The sequence below is a fragment of the Halichoeres trimaculatus genome, unplaced genomic scaffold (assembly GCF_033239565.1).
Source record: "Halichoeres trimaculatus isolate MK-OKI-2021-1 unplaced genomic scaffold, fHalTri1.1 fHalTri1_scaffold_13, whole genome shotgun sequence".
Taxonomy (NCBI): domain Eukaryota; kingdom Metazoa; phylum Chordata; class Actinopteri; order Labriformes; family Labridae; genus Halichoeres; species Halichoeres trimaculatus.
In genome coordinates, this window is record NW_027437191.1 from 5,689,142 (window position 1) to 5,702,066 (window position 12,925).

At 40.6% G+C, this 12,925-nt stretch overlaps 2 protein-coding genes across 4 annotated transcripts in view; one reads left to right on the forward strand and one right to left on the reverse strand.

The window, feature by feature from the left end:
• The first annotated feature begins 356 nt into the window (after positions 1-356).
• On the forward strand, positions 357-6,377 carry lyrm2 (LYR motif containing 2). The gene is made up of 3 exons (XM_074686007.1): positions 357-498; positions 2,775-2,915; positions 5,454-6,377. Exons 1-3 carry the CDS (start codon positions 457-459, stop codon positions 5,532-5,534), a joined length of 264 nt encoding a protein of 87 aa, XP_074542108.1. The 5' UTR covers positions 357-456; the 3' UTR covers positions 5,535-6,377.
• A 2,118-nt stretch (positions 6,378-8,495) lies between these two features.
• The window catches only part of ankrd6b (ankyrin repeat domain 6b), a 77,109-nt gene continuing 72,679 nt past the window's right edge, over positions 8,496-12,925 (reverse strand). For all 3 annotated transcript variants that reach the window (XM_074685991.1, XM_074685992.1, XM_074685990.1), the window contains exon 16: positions 8,496-12,012. In XM_074685991.1, the coding sequence (XP_074542092.1) occupies positions 11,414-12,012 (599 nt within the window). In that variant the 3' untranslated portion in view covers positions 8,496-11,413. The remainder of the gene's footprint in view (positions 12,013-12,925) is intronic.

Genomic DNA, 12,925 nt, shown 5'->3' on the forward strand with positions numbered 1-12,925 from the left:
GTAGTTCATAAATCAAATTTGGTGAAATAAGGATAAAAAAGATCAAGAATGTCCATCCATCTTCCTCTAGAACACATTTTCTCATTAAGACTTGGTTTTGTGGGACTGTGCAATAAACGTTAAACAGATACCGTATAGAGATGAAAAACTGCAGTGGTCTCTTAATTTTGTCCCTGAGCTGAATATAACAATCCGAAACAATAAAAAAGACTAAATTTAGGACACTGTTACCTTAAATGTGGCTAAAGTCCGTTAAAAACAAAATATTAATACTCTCTTCGTGACCGTGAATGCGAGCTTCTATCGTTTTCAGCATCGTTTGGTCCCTGCAGAAGACTTCCGCCCCAGCAGGGGTCGCTAACAAGAATTGAACCGGGAATTCCGTCATCACAACATCCGGTAGAGAGGCTCGTTAGCCAGGTTAGCCACCAAGTTGGTCTCAGCGGGCTGTCAAAGATGATTTCAAGGTTACCGCCGGCAGCACTCACCTTAAAACAGGTAAATATTCCCATGAATGAAAGTCGAATAACTTCTTCCGGAGAGTGAGCTCAGTTTATAAACTGTAATGAAAATAACCTCCACATTATCCACGTCCGTGCTGTTAGCTTTTCACACCTGTGATAGACAGATTGCAGGTGACACCTTTTTTACTTCTACTTTTTAAAATATAGAAGAAGATTTCGTCCATATTGGGTCTATTCCGTTACGCTGTTTATATTCTTTTATAGTCAAACGGGAGAGAGGTCATAAAGCCATTTCTGCAATGCTCCATCTACATTAGGTTTATTAATGTACTGAGAAAAAAAAGCTATCATGTCTGTGAAGATCCCGTACCATACCTGTCAACAGTAAAGTGTGTTAAATCCTTTTGATTTTCTGAGGTACGTCCACATATGAAAGAAACAACTACTTCTCTGTATCCGTTTAAGATGGTTTATTGGGGTCAACAGGCAAGATTTAATTAAGCACCCTGAGATATAATTATTAATATTATTAAAACTACAGCTGTCATTTACTATTTAATACATCAGAATGTCCCCATCAGACTCTTCATGCTTAGCTGCTTCCTTAGCATCAGCCTGATGACCATCACTCCTCTGTTTACAGCTCAAGGTCAAATAGTACCTTTAAATAGCATTACATACAGTCTTGGAGGAAAATAGTATTTGGTGTTAGAGTGTGTGTCATATCCCTCTACTTCTCCAAATCTCAGAGAGAAATATTGTTGGTTTGATTTAACTTCATGAAGTCCATTTTCATCCAGCCTCCAGCCTTCATCTCACAGAGAATTTATTCTGTCTGTAAAATGAATCATGTTCTAAATGATGTGTACATTTACATTTTCTGTCAGGTGAAAAAACTAAACCAGAGTACATCTAGTAATGTCTCACAAAACTACATTTGGAGTATGCATAGGCTGCTTGTATAACGCTCAGTACATTCAGCAAAAACTTGACTCTTGCAGCTGACGTCTTTAAAATGACTTCATATGTATTAAAATATATATTGAAACTAATATTATGGTGCAGAAAAGTAAAAAATAGAGCATTAAAAATGTTTAACATGCAGGATAAGAAATGTTTGGAGATATGAAGATGTTTTCAGTAGGGATGCACGATATTGGAGTTTTGCCGATATCCGATATGCCGATATATCGAAACCCCTTTTGGCCGATACCGATACTGATACCGATAATCACAAGTTTGTTTGTTTCTTTCACTGTAAAGAAAGCTAAGTCTATCCTGTACTGGAATTTATATGTTACTCTTATTGTGACGGTCTTATTTGTTGAAGAAACACACATAAAACAAGACAAAAACATTTGATTTGACCATAAATAAGAAATGTATTATTTTTTCAAACTCAAGACATTCAGTATTGAAATACAGAAAAATAATTTCTTTAGATCACTCAAACTTTAAATGTACAATGCATTTTTAAACGTAAGCAAGTTGCATTTGATTATTTTAGAGCTACTGTAACAACCTGGAGACAGACACAGAGCTCTGCAGTGCAAATAAATGAAGTGCTACATTTTATTTAAGGAGCTTACTTTTCAGATGGAAAATAATAATAATCCTAACTGAATAGCACCTTATCGGCTGTGCATATCGGCAGAAATGTTCATATCTGCTGATACCGATAAACGTGTTTTTAGGCTTTTATCAGCCAATACCGATATTGTGCCGATAATATTGTGCATTCCTAGTTTTCAGGTTAAAATATTCTGAATATGAAAAACAACCCTGATAACATCCATGATCCTGATCCTGCCCTATAAAAATTCCTGACATTTTCCCCACACCGCCCCCTAATGGCGAACACTTTCCTTGGTCAGAAGAAGCGTTTACTGATGTTTACGCAGCACGTAACACTGCAGAAAACTGACCACTGATCAGCTGGTATGATGAGACACCTAAGACGAGGCATGTATCAGGTTTGATTTCATCAGTGATGATGGAACCAGGATGTTGGCGCACACTTAGTGACTGATTTTTACACAAATCATTCAAAGAAATAGTTAACAAATAGAGCCATCATGTTACTCTAACAGTTAATGTCAGTAAGAGCTGCTGGCCCTTGATCTTTTGACAGAACTAAACGTGGCCCTCTTTGGAAAAATTTTGGACTCTGCTGTAGTGACCTAACTTTCACGTGGGTCATTAAACTGGTTAATACTCTATGCTGTCATTAAATTTGGTATTCAGAGAATAAAAGTTTTGAAGAAAATGAATCACTATGCTGCAGAGACTAACCTGCAGGCTTTGTGCCAGTTTTTACAGAGGCAGAAGATTTTGGGGATTTACAGAAACATGCTGAGGACCATCCGGCAGGTTCCAGACGAGGCGGACAGAAAGTACCTCAGAGACTGGGCCAGAGAGGAGTTTAAGAGGAACAAGAACGCCACAAACCAGGTAAACACAGAGCCTCAGTTCTCCCCTTACATGTTATTTAACCTTCCACCATCCTGTGTTTTCTGCTGTTACACGTGATCTACGTCTCTGGTTTGATTGACACCATCAGGGGATGAGACCAGGGAGCAGCTGATCATCGTAATGATGCAGCGTGGAGGGAACAGACTTATGTTTCTGTGTTAATCATGCAGATTTTTTTTTTCTGTGCTCACCTGCTCCTCGTATCAGTGCAGCTCTTTCCCTCTCTGCTCACAGATTGGAGTAATTTGTTGTCTGTTGAAGTCTGATGAAGCTGAATGGAGCTCTGTGTTGATTTGCATACAGAGCAGAAAGGTGTGAGATCCAACAAAGCCTGACCATGGTGAAGTCTTGATGAATAAAACTTAAATACATGGTGTGAGGTGTGAAGCTCTGTGAGGCAGAGAAAAAAAAACCCCAAAACAAACTCACAGTAAATGACACTGGAAAGATTTTAAAACCTCAGAAACAACAACTGTGCCTAATGAAAGGAAACAGGTTTGTTGCATTTATTGCCTTCTCTTCTGGACCATGTAAGTGGTAATAAAGAAAGGGAAGCTGATGCTTTTTCAAAAGCTCTGTGAATTTTTCACTTTTTAAAATTTTTTTATCATACCTTTATTTAAAAAAAAAATCCAAATCTGGATTGTTAGAGAGCATTTGTGAATGGTTTTATTTGACTTAAAACATTATTTATGTTTATTTCTGGAACCCCCCAAAAAACTGCAAAACTATTAGTTTCTCTGATTGTACAATTTATAGAGGGATTATTTGTTTATCAACAACATGGGATGCGCGCGCAACTTAGGTGCAGAAGCACTCCAGAGTATTACAGTTTGTCAACTGACGTGGAGGAGTTAACTACCAAAATACACATTTTTAAACTAATTATCACTTTGATGGATGGTAAACGGCTCCCAGGTTTATGACATAGCAATGAGTGGACAGAAGAGATCAGTAAGTGGGCAGATATTAGGTGGACAGAAATTTTTTAGCAGAGAAATCCGATGTGTACCCAGAGAGCAATTTAAATACACAACTGTCATTTGATGCTCATGACTGCGTTATCCGGGGACACTTACCAGAGTGTGACAGACCAGGATGTAAACATGTGTCAATAAGTCAGAAACCCTCCTAACTCAAAAAGAGCACACAGACTGCTGAGTCTGAGACCAGGTTCATAATAAAAGAACCAGAAAACTACGTCCAGAGAACTGCACCAAATCAGATAAAGACGACACATTTAATTACACACCCGCAGACGTCACTGGTGTTTCAGGGTTAAGTGTGACCCTGTTAAGTGGTGACTCTTGGGCGTTAATCGCTGACACTGTCGGCTAGGAGTCATCATTTAGCATGGTCGCTAATAACCCCAAAACACTGGTTGTTTTGTGACAGTCAAAACTTGATAGACGTTACCTCTGTTGTTTAGTATTGTCTCTAAAATCTGACCACAGAACCCCCGTACATTTTTATGCTAAAAGCAGGTTGAATTTAGTGTTTCAAAAAGCGCTAACTCGTCTGATTGAATGGAGCTAAACGCTGCTTCTGTGGTCAAGATGCGTGCACATCTTTATGATGACGTAGACTGATAATCCCTCTATAGATTTATGTTCAAGTAAAATTAACATTTTTGTTGTATTCTATTAACTGCTGAAAATAGTTCTCCCGATATTTCAAGGTGTGTAAATGTAATCATTTAGCACCCACAGAATGATTTACAAAGCTTGAAACTGTTAGCAGTCACTGTTTTTGCATCTATATTTAGCACATAGAAAGGCAGGCGCAAACTGGCACAGTGTTACACACAAACAGCTGCGGTCATTGTGGTCTCAGAGGTGATGAAAGATGATCTTGTTTGGATCAAAGTGAGGTTGCCACGAAAACTGCTCCGCTTGGTGGCTGGCTGCAGTGTAGATCAAAAAAAAAAAAAAAAAAAAAAAAATCCATCTCCCCTGTCTTTCCAGATGGGCTGTGGTCAAACTTTAAAAGAGTACTACACCTGGTCGAAATGTTTCTCACACCCGAATGATGTGATTCCTTTTCATTAGCTATAAGAGGTTTAGAACAAGGCTTTACGTCATTTTTAATGATGATTGACAGCTGCCGTTCTTGTGCGTTTTTATCAGGGATTGTAAAATATGTCCGAAGGGAGAGCCAAGAAGAGAGTAGACTCTCAAAAGATTTAAAAAATATATTTTTGTTAGCCTCCAACCAATCAGCTGCTGTGCACAGCCTAGTGCTTCTACGAGGAGGACTAAAGTATTTTACGTTGAAAGGGAGGGGCCCATTGAGAAATGTTTCCAAAACAAATTAACGTAACTTTACCAGAACATTGTATTAAATGATACATATTTTTGATTATAAACTAACAACATAGTGCCATATTATTTTTGGTCCGTATTATAATTCTATTAGGGGCCTTTCTGGGCCCCTAAAATAAACCACGAGTTTCTATCCAGCTGTTTCTGTTCTGATCATCGTCTGTGTTCTCTTCCTCATCATTTGTTGGTTTTCCAGGATGCGATTCGAATGATGGTGACACAAGCCAACAACCACCTGGAGGAGCTGCAGAAAAGTTTGGCTCTGGCTAAGAGTTAACCCCTGGGAGTTACATGGACTAAAGACTGATCTGGATCCTCTCTCATGTGTTTGAATATAAGAACATAAGGGGGGAAAGCCCTGAACGGCCTCTGTACCTGGACGCCTCCTTGACGATGATGGGAGGAGGAGCTGCTGCCGATGTCTTCTCTGAAGCTTGTTGGTCTGACTGAGCTGTGTATGATATGTGTTGTTTATATTAAACAGGAACTCATGAAAGCACAGACGGACGTAGAAAGATCATTTTTAATACAAAACCTGTTTTCAGAGTGCATTTCTCAACCCACACAATCATTGATGTAAAAACTGACCGACACAGCAGAGCTGCAGTTTAAACACAAACATAAACTAAAACCAGCTGACGCCTCGTTAGGTAGTACACTAAAATATAATTTAACAGAGCTACATTTCAACTCCTGTGATGTACACAGACCTGCCCACAGATGGCGCTAATACCACAGGACTGGGCTCTGAACAGACGTCTCTATAGCAAACAGACAGCAGACAGTAACACTGACACCACTCTGAGCTTTCTTCATGCAACAAGGTCAAACACATTTCATCAGAAGTTTTAAAAAACAGAAGAGAAACTGCTTTCAGACTAACAAACATCACGAGTTCATGCTGTCAGGATCTCAGGCCAGTTGTTCAAAGGGAATCCAACCAGATTTTGGTTATTGGATTGGATTAAATCCTGAAACTGGGTTGTTCAAAAGGGAAAGAAAGATTTTGAAATCAGATTACGTAATCCAATCCTAGTTTTAATCCGGATCAAAACTTTGATTTGTGTTGTTCAGAACTTTTTAGCAGGATTTGGATCACTTTGAATAAAAAACAAAACAAAACAAAACAGGATTTCAGGAAGAAAAACTTTAAAATTGGTCAAATAAAAAAATATTTTTACAATTTAGTGTTGATACTTTTATCTTTATTCGGCACTTGACTTGTTTAACCATTACAGTAATTAAGTAGATAAAGTTAACTTAGGCTACCAATGAAGCTTTTCAGTATAGTAAAGTAAAGCCAAAGAGAAACTGAAAGCACAAAAGCTCAGATACTCCTGAAGAGGAACAAATCAAGCTGACCAAACTGCAGCAAACAGAGAAAAACTTCAGATCCACCTTCTGAAAGCTGTTTTTTTAATTATTATTATTATTTTTTTTTTAACATTTCAGATGTTTTCCGAATATCCACCTTGCATTTTTATGCATATTTGTTATTAATTTGTTGTGGCTCAGATGAGGGGTCATAAAAGAAATTAAAAATGGAAGTGGATGTCCATGTTATTTTTGCTTATTTTCTCAAAATAACAAAACACCTACCCCCATGTTGGCTCTTCTACCTGTTGTTCTTCACAGAGCTGGTAGCCCACATTATAATTTGTTGTCCCATTCAGACCACTGGTAATCCAGATTTGTTCATTTTGAAAGCTGTGTATCCAAATCAGGGTGATCCAATCCAATGCTGCTTTGGAAAAACGGTATAAAACTGAGACAGGTTACCTGATCCTGGATAGCAAGAAATGGGATTTCCAAATCTGGATTAAATTCTCTGAACAACTGGCCCCAGAGGATTAGGTCAGACTATCAAATGACCAGGGAAGTATTCCACAAAGCTGGCTAAAAAAGGCTGGGCTATCCCTGGTAAGCGTGGCTTGAATAAGTAGCAACTTTAATCTCAGCTGCAACTCGTTACACCAACGAGCCTCAGCTGTTTTTCAGAGACGTTTATTCAAGCCAGGCTGATCCAAGCTTATGGTGTGTTCGAGGCAACCCGTAACTCGTATATTTCCCACCTGTAACTCGTGAAAATGCCCTAGAACGGCAGTCGAACTCATACCTTTCAGCCCGTGCACTCGTACCAGATCGATGTACTCCGAGTTACGACTTGTGATGTCACATCTGTGCCAAAACAATATGGCAGCGTCTATGGATGCGGTGGTTTCCCCTCCTCTGTTTCACTTAAACAGAGAACTTGCAGGCTCCTTTGGTAATTGAAATGACCAAGCATAAATCTTAGAATTTCTGCCATGCTGTTAGTTTACATCCCAGAATTCCTTGCGCTCAAACTGAAGTCGTAAATTGCCTGGAACGCTTTCAGGTCGCAACTCTGAGATTTCAACTGGGAAATGTACGAGTTACGGGTTGCCTCGAACGCAGCATTGGTTTATGTTATTGAACAAGAACATCATTCATTACAGATCAATATGGATTTAATGTGACACATGCAGTTCACAAGGTGTCTTTCAGAAGCCTGATGGACCTTCTCTGAGATGCAGCTAAGGTTAGCTTGACCGTTAGCCTGACCAGGACCTGGCTTGTGGCGCTGGTTGATTTACCACGGTTACCAAGCCACGCTAGCCCAAAGCCTCGTTTGTTGAACCAAACTCTCACTTAAGTTAGCTAGGCTAACCTAAATAAGCCAGGCTTTCAGCTAAGCCAGCTTCGTGGAATACCCACCTTGGACATAAACTCAAAATTGTTAGCGTCGCCGACAAAGCCAACCAAACCTGTGGGAACTTGATATTAATGGTTATATGTGAGAGCAGACCTGTTATTCCTCAGTTATCTGTCACATCATGTTACACTTGGTACAATTTTACAGCTTGTGTTTCTAAATCTATGGAGGCTGGAGTGTCCCATGAAACATATTTTACACTCGACCCTTTTAAAAAAAAAAAAGGCTCTCCTTTAACACAGGCTCATAGGTCATTTTTCAAATATATCTGAAGGCAGTATCAACAGAGAAATATAAAAAAGGATGTATGTTCAGGTCAAAATGCTCCAATCTACTCAGCACAAGATCTTGGTGAGATCTTCCAAGACTTGCTGAAATGATGAGGTCATCACAAGAATCTCCTGACTGCTTCATGACACGTTGGACGGGTGGGCCTCAAACACCAAGGTCTGCCCATGACTCTGCAACTGACATGAGGACTGGCCAATCAGGAGGGGAGAGGGGAGAGGGTTTAAGGAGCACGAAGCCTCAGGTCATAGCTACATGTAGCTGGGTATCTTGGAAATCGCAAATATTTTTATATGTTTACGCCTGTCATCCACACTAAACTGTTTGTGTTACTAAAAAAGATTTTTTCAAAAACATCAAACAACTATAAAATGCAAACTAAGATGTGTCAAAAAATGTGACAAAAGCATTAAGACTTAAATTTGATGGCTACTTCAGCTGTCTTATTTGTGAGACAACTTAAACGCCTCTGTTTCTATTTAATGGGTGAGCAGTCCTATTGCTGCAACCAATACACCTGGTATATGACACACAGACCACACCACTTTTTGACAGCTTTTCTTCCTCATCCAGTGACAAACCTGCATTTAAAGGGCACAGGGGTAAACTATCAAGAGAGTAAATCATGATGAGTGGTAATAATGCCACTCTGGGCAGCTGGTCTGTCCTTATGTCGCACAGTTGACCAGGTAGATGGTAGGATCGCAAACTCCACATGACAAAAACAGGAAACACTAGAGAGAGCTACACAGCTGCACAAAAACTGCACATTGCAGACTTTTTTGGGAGCAAGTGTCACACAGGACGACAGTTAAACTTATTTAACTTTCACAGATTTTATTTTTTTTGTTCCACTTTTAGACCCACAATAAGATGTTTTAACCTCTCTTATTATAGTGTTGACATGATTTTGAGAATTGCAGTTTTCAAACCTGATGCCTTTATTATATGTGTCTTTAAACCATGTCAGGGGAACACTCCAGCCTCCATTCACAACACGTCATCCAGCTTCTTTTAGTTTACTCTCTTTACAGAAACAGAAACACAAACAAACCTTCAGTGGTCATACACAGCTTCATTTCAGTCTGTTCTGAACAGGCGGTGAGTCGTAGGTATGATTTCAGCGTGCAGACACAAACACAGAGCTTATCACGCTGTTCGTCCTCCATCCAGACCGCCCTCACTCTTCTTCTGAGCTTTTCTGCCCAACGATCATTAAAAACGTTCATACACCAAAGAGTCTTTAAAGTTCATGTGACGCAGTGAGTCTAACGCTTCAATGGCACGTTAGGTTAATCTAGCTTAACATCTACTGGTTTATTTACAACACACAGTGAACAGAGCTGCCCTTATCACCTCATCACCATGAACCTGCACACATCTCATCGCTGAGGCAGAGGATCAGGGCCACGATACAGAGAGAAAAATCAGATTTCAAAGTTAAAGTCGTATGTTTATGAGGAGAGGTTGTGAATTTTTGAGAAGATCCTTGTTCTTATTCCAATACAGACCCATTATTTTCATTTTACCTTCCAATTAGCAACAGCCTGTGGTGACTTCATTCTCATTAAATTATAGTTTAATTCTCTTATATGGCTGTATCCTCTTTAATTTACCACTTTAATCAGGTAAATTTTTGATGGTTTTCAGTAAATTTACAGCTTTTTCTCTCACTAAGTTCTCCTCATAAAGTTTGAACTTTTTTTAATCTTAATTTAGGACTTAAATTCACCAGTTTATTTCCAAAATATTAGACTTCTTCTCATCAATTTTGTTAGATTACTACTTTTATGTCATACATATATTCACCCTTTCTGTGACTTTATCCCCACTGAATTATGAAGTTATTCTCATTTTTCAAACCTTATTTGACCAAAATCCCTTCTTTTTTATTCTCAATGTGGCCCTAATCCTCCGTCACACATCACAATGATCCAGTGTTTACATTAAAATGATAGGATGAAGTTTTGAAGGAGCATTTTTAGGCTTTTGTTGACTAAATATGAAAAGTGTTTGTGTCTCTGGAAGGGTCTTAGCCTGCATTCTGTTCAACAACCAGAAGAGGGCGCTTATGCCTTTTGTAAAAACAGGTTGAAGTCAGCATGTTAAGTCTTTCAGAGGTCCCATTGCTCTTTTTTTCCCTCCTCAGTAAACATTTTTAGGATTTTTTTTTCAATCTGTACTTTAAAATCATCTCTTAGCCCAACATGATGCTCATTTGGTAAATTATTCTTCCACACAGAGTCACAGAGTCCAGGGGCAAGGAGGATTTGGGCTGGGGATATAAATTCTCTACAATTTTGGAAAAATTCCCGTTTATTGTCAAAATTTCCATGAAAGTTTATAACTTTTAAATTTCTAAGAATTTTGCAACCCTGGTTCACAATGTTAAAACTATTTAAGACTTAATCTGAATTCCCTTTGGTTAACATATTCTGATTGCCCTGGGCCTTCTTCCCCCCAAAATAAAAAAGGAATATAACATGTCTTTTTTTTTTCATGTACATGCATTTTTACAAAGTTAACGGGGTGTTCAAAACTGGGGTGAAATATTCTGGACCTCTGAGGGTTAATAAACTGAAAAAAAAGCAGGAAAAGACTAAGCGAGACCGACAATGTCTAACCTGACAATCCTATAAACCACACCTCATCCCTCTTGTGTTTCTGAGGAGTATCGCAGAGTGATGCAGCCCTTATTGGTGCTCAGGACCACGCCTGAAGTATAAACCAGGCTTTACAGTAAAGAAAATAATCTGATCTGATAACTTGTTAAACCCTTGGCTCCTCCATAACCGTCCCCTTGCCATATACGGTCACTTCATGCTACAAAAAACAGAAAACTGCTTCTTCCACTTCTTATCTTTGTTTGTGAGTCTGGGGGGGACCAGGCCTCACATATGGCAGTTATCTTCCCAGACTCAACAGACCTGGTGAAATGTTAACATTTTTAAGATTAGCATGCTCGAACACAACAGTGTGACATTAAAACAGCAGCCGGACTCACAAACCTGACATCAGCAGGAAGTAGGCAAAGTGGGAGAGTGTTCATTGGCTTTAGTCTTTCTCATAAATCCAACAAATATTCCTCAGTGGAGTTTTGAAGTTTCCATGCTTTGAGGGGTGTGAGGTGTGTGTCAGCAGTCATCCCGTCTGTTAGTCCTCAGCATTCGCAGCTCGTCCTCCAGGTACGTGATCCTCTCGATCAGAGCGGCTCTGTCGGCCTCTGCTCTCTGATTGGCCTGCCAGCGAGCCTCCTGCACCTTCCTCTCGTACCAGCGCTCCATCTGCGTCGACACCGCCTCAAAGAAGTACTGCGTCACCTCCAGAGCGTGCATGTTGTCCCTCTCCTGAGCAAAAGAAGGCTCGCTGGGCTTCTGGTCTCCAAAGACCTCCAGAGTCCTCACCCCTGTGGCCCCTCTGGACTTAGTCCTGCCCTGGGAGTTCTTCCTGTGGTGCTTCCCTTTGTCCCGTCCTCGCTCTCGGTCCCTGAGCCCAGCTTCAGTCCTGCTGCTGCAGCGCCGCTCTGTGGCTGGAGACAGGCTGCTGGCTCTGTGAATCCTGGTCCCCCTTGTCTGGGACTCCAGTATGTTCACATCCTGCAGGTTCTGGTTCCTCCCCTGGGCGTCAGCACAGATCAGTGATCGCTCTTTTGGTCGAACCACCTGGACGGATGAAAGCGGCGTCTTAGCTGCTGCAGGAGGAAGGACGTCGGTACCGTGAGCTTTGTGGACATCTGGGGGAGTCAGAGGAGAGGATCAGTGGATCAGAGTCTACAGCCAGATAGTTCGCCTGTTAGAGAACCTGTTTCACTCTGTTTGTTCCAGCTGTCTGTTCTAAAACTAGCATCAGGTCTTCACAAGATCTTCACAAGATCTTAACCAGATCCTCATGAAGTACTCACAAGATCCTGCCTGAGATAATAAGTTCGACACCAAGCAGCGACCTCCAGCTGTGAGAAATGAAGCCTATGCAGAGGTGCTGAAAGTAGAAAAGGATCATGGACTCTCTGGAAACCTGTCTATAGCCCCGTTTCCACCAAGCAGTCCAGTTTAGATCAGTATGGTTTGGTACTGGTTGGCTCGGTTAAGCCTGGTCCTGTTTGTGTTTCCACAGCCAACTGTGCCCCCTCGTGGTAGTGGGCGTGTAAGCTGGATGCTGATAGCTGCATCAGAACATAATAACTTGACGCCATGGCAGCACGACAAAGTGTACCCCGCTAATAAATCCAACAAAGAAGAAAAACACAACACAGTAAACAAAGAGCAACGATGGAAGACATGCAGCAATTTGTTGTCTCTGTGATTGGCATGTGGCTCTTTGTTACAAAGAACAATCAAGCTTTGTTTCAGAGAAGACTGTGTGTCACAAGGAGAAATACAGCCGCCGCTGTCTTACGCTAAGTGACAATTCCTTTGACCAATCAACGGACTGCAATACTTTAGCTCTACCTTCCTAGATCGGATCGGTTTAGCTTGGCACCCCTACGAAAGGGTCCCAGAAAGTGGGGCGGCTTGTCTTGGTTATTTGGGGATCTGTGCCTGGGATAAGTCAGTGGAAATGCCACAAAATGTGTGCTGTACCGAGACGAACTAAACTGAACCACTTGGTGGAAACAGGGCTTGTGTGTGCAGCTCAAGCAACAACCT

Bases quoted from the DNA above. Each gene is read 5' to 3' on its own strand.
- lyrm2 (XM_074686007.1), top strand. From the start codon at position 457: ATGATTTCAAGGTTACCGCCGGCAGCACTCACCTTAAAACAG. The intron at 499-2,774 runs GTAAATATTCCC...GCTTTGTGCCAG, and splicing joins CAGCACTCACCTTAAAACAG to TTTTTACAGAGGCAGAAGAT. The intron at 2,916-5,453 runs GTAAACACAGAG...TTGGTTTTCCAG, and splicing joins ACAAGAACGCCACAAACCAG to GATGCGATTCGAATGATGGT.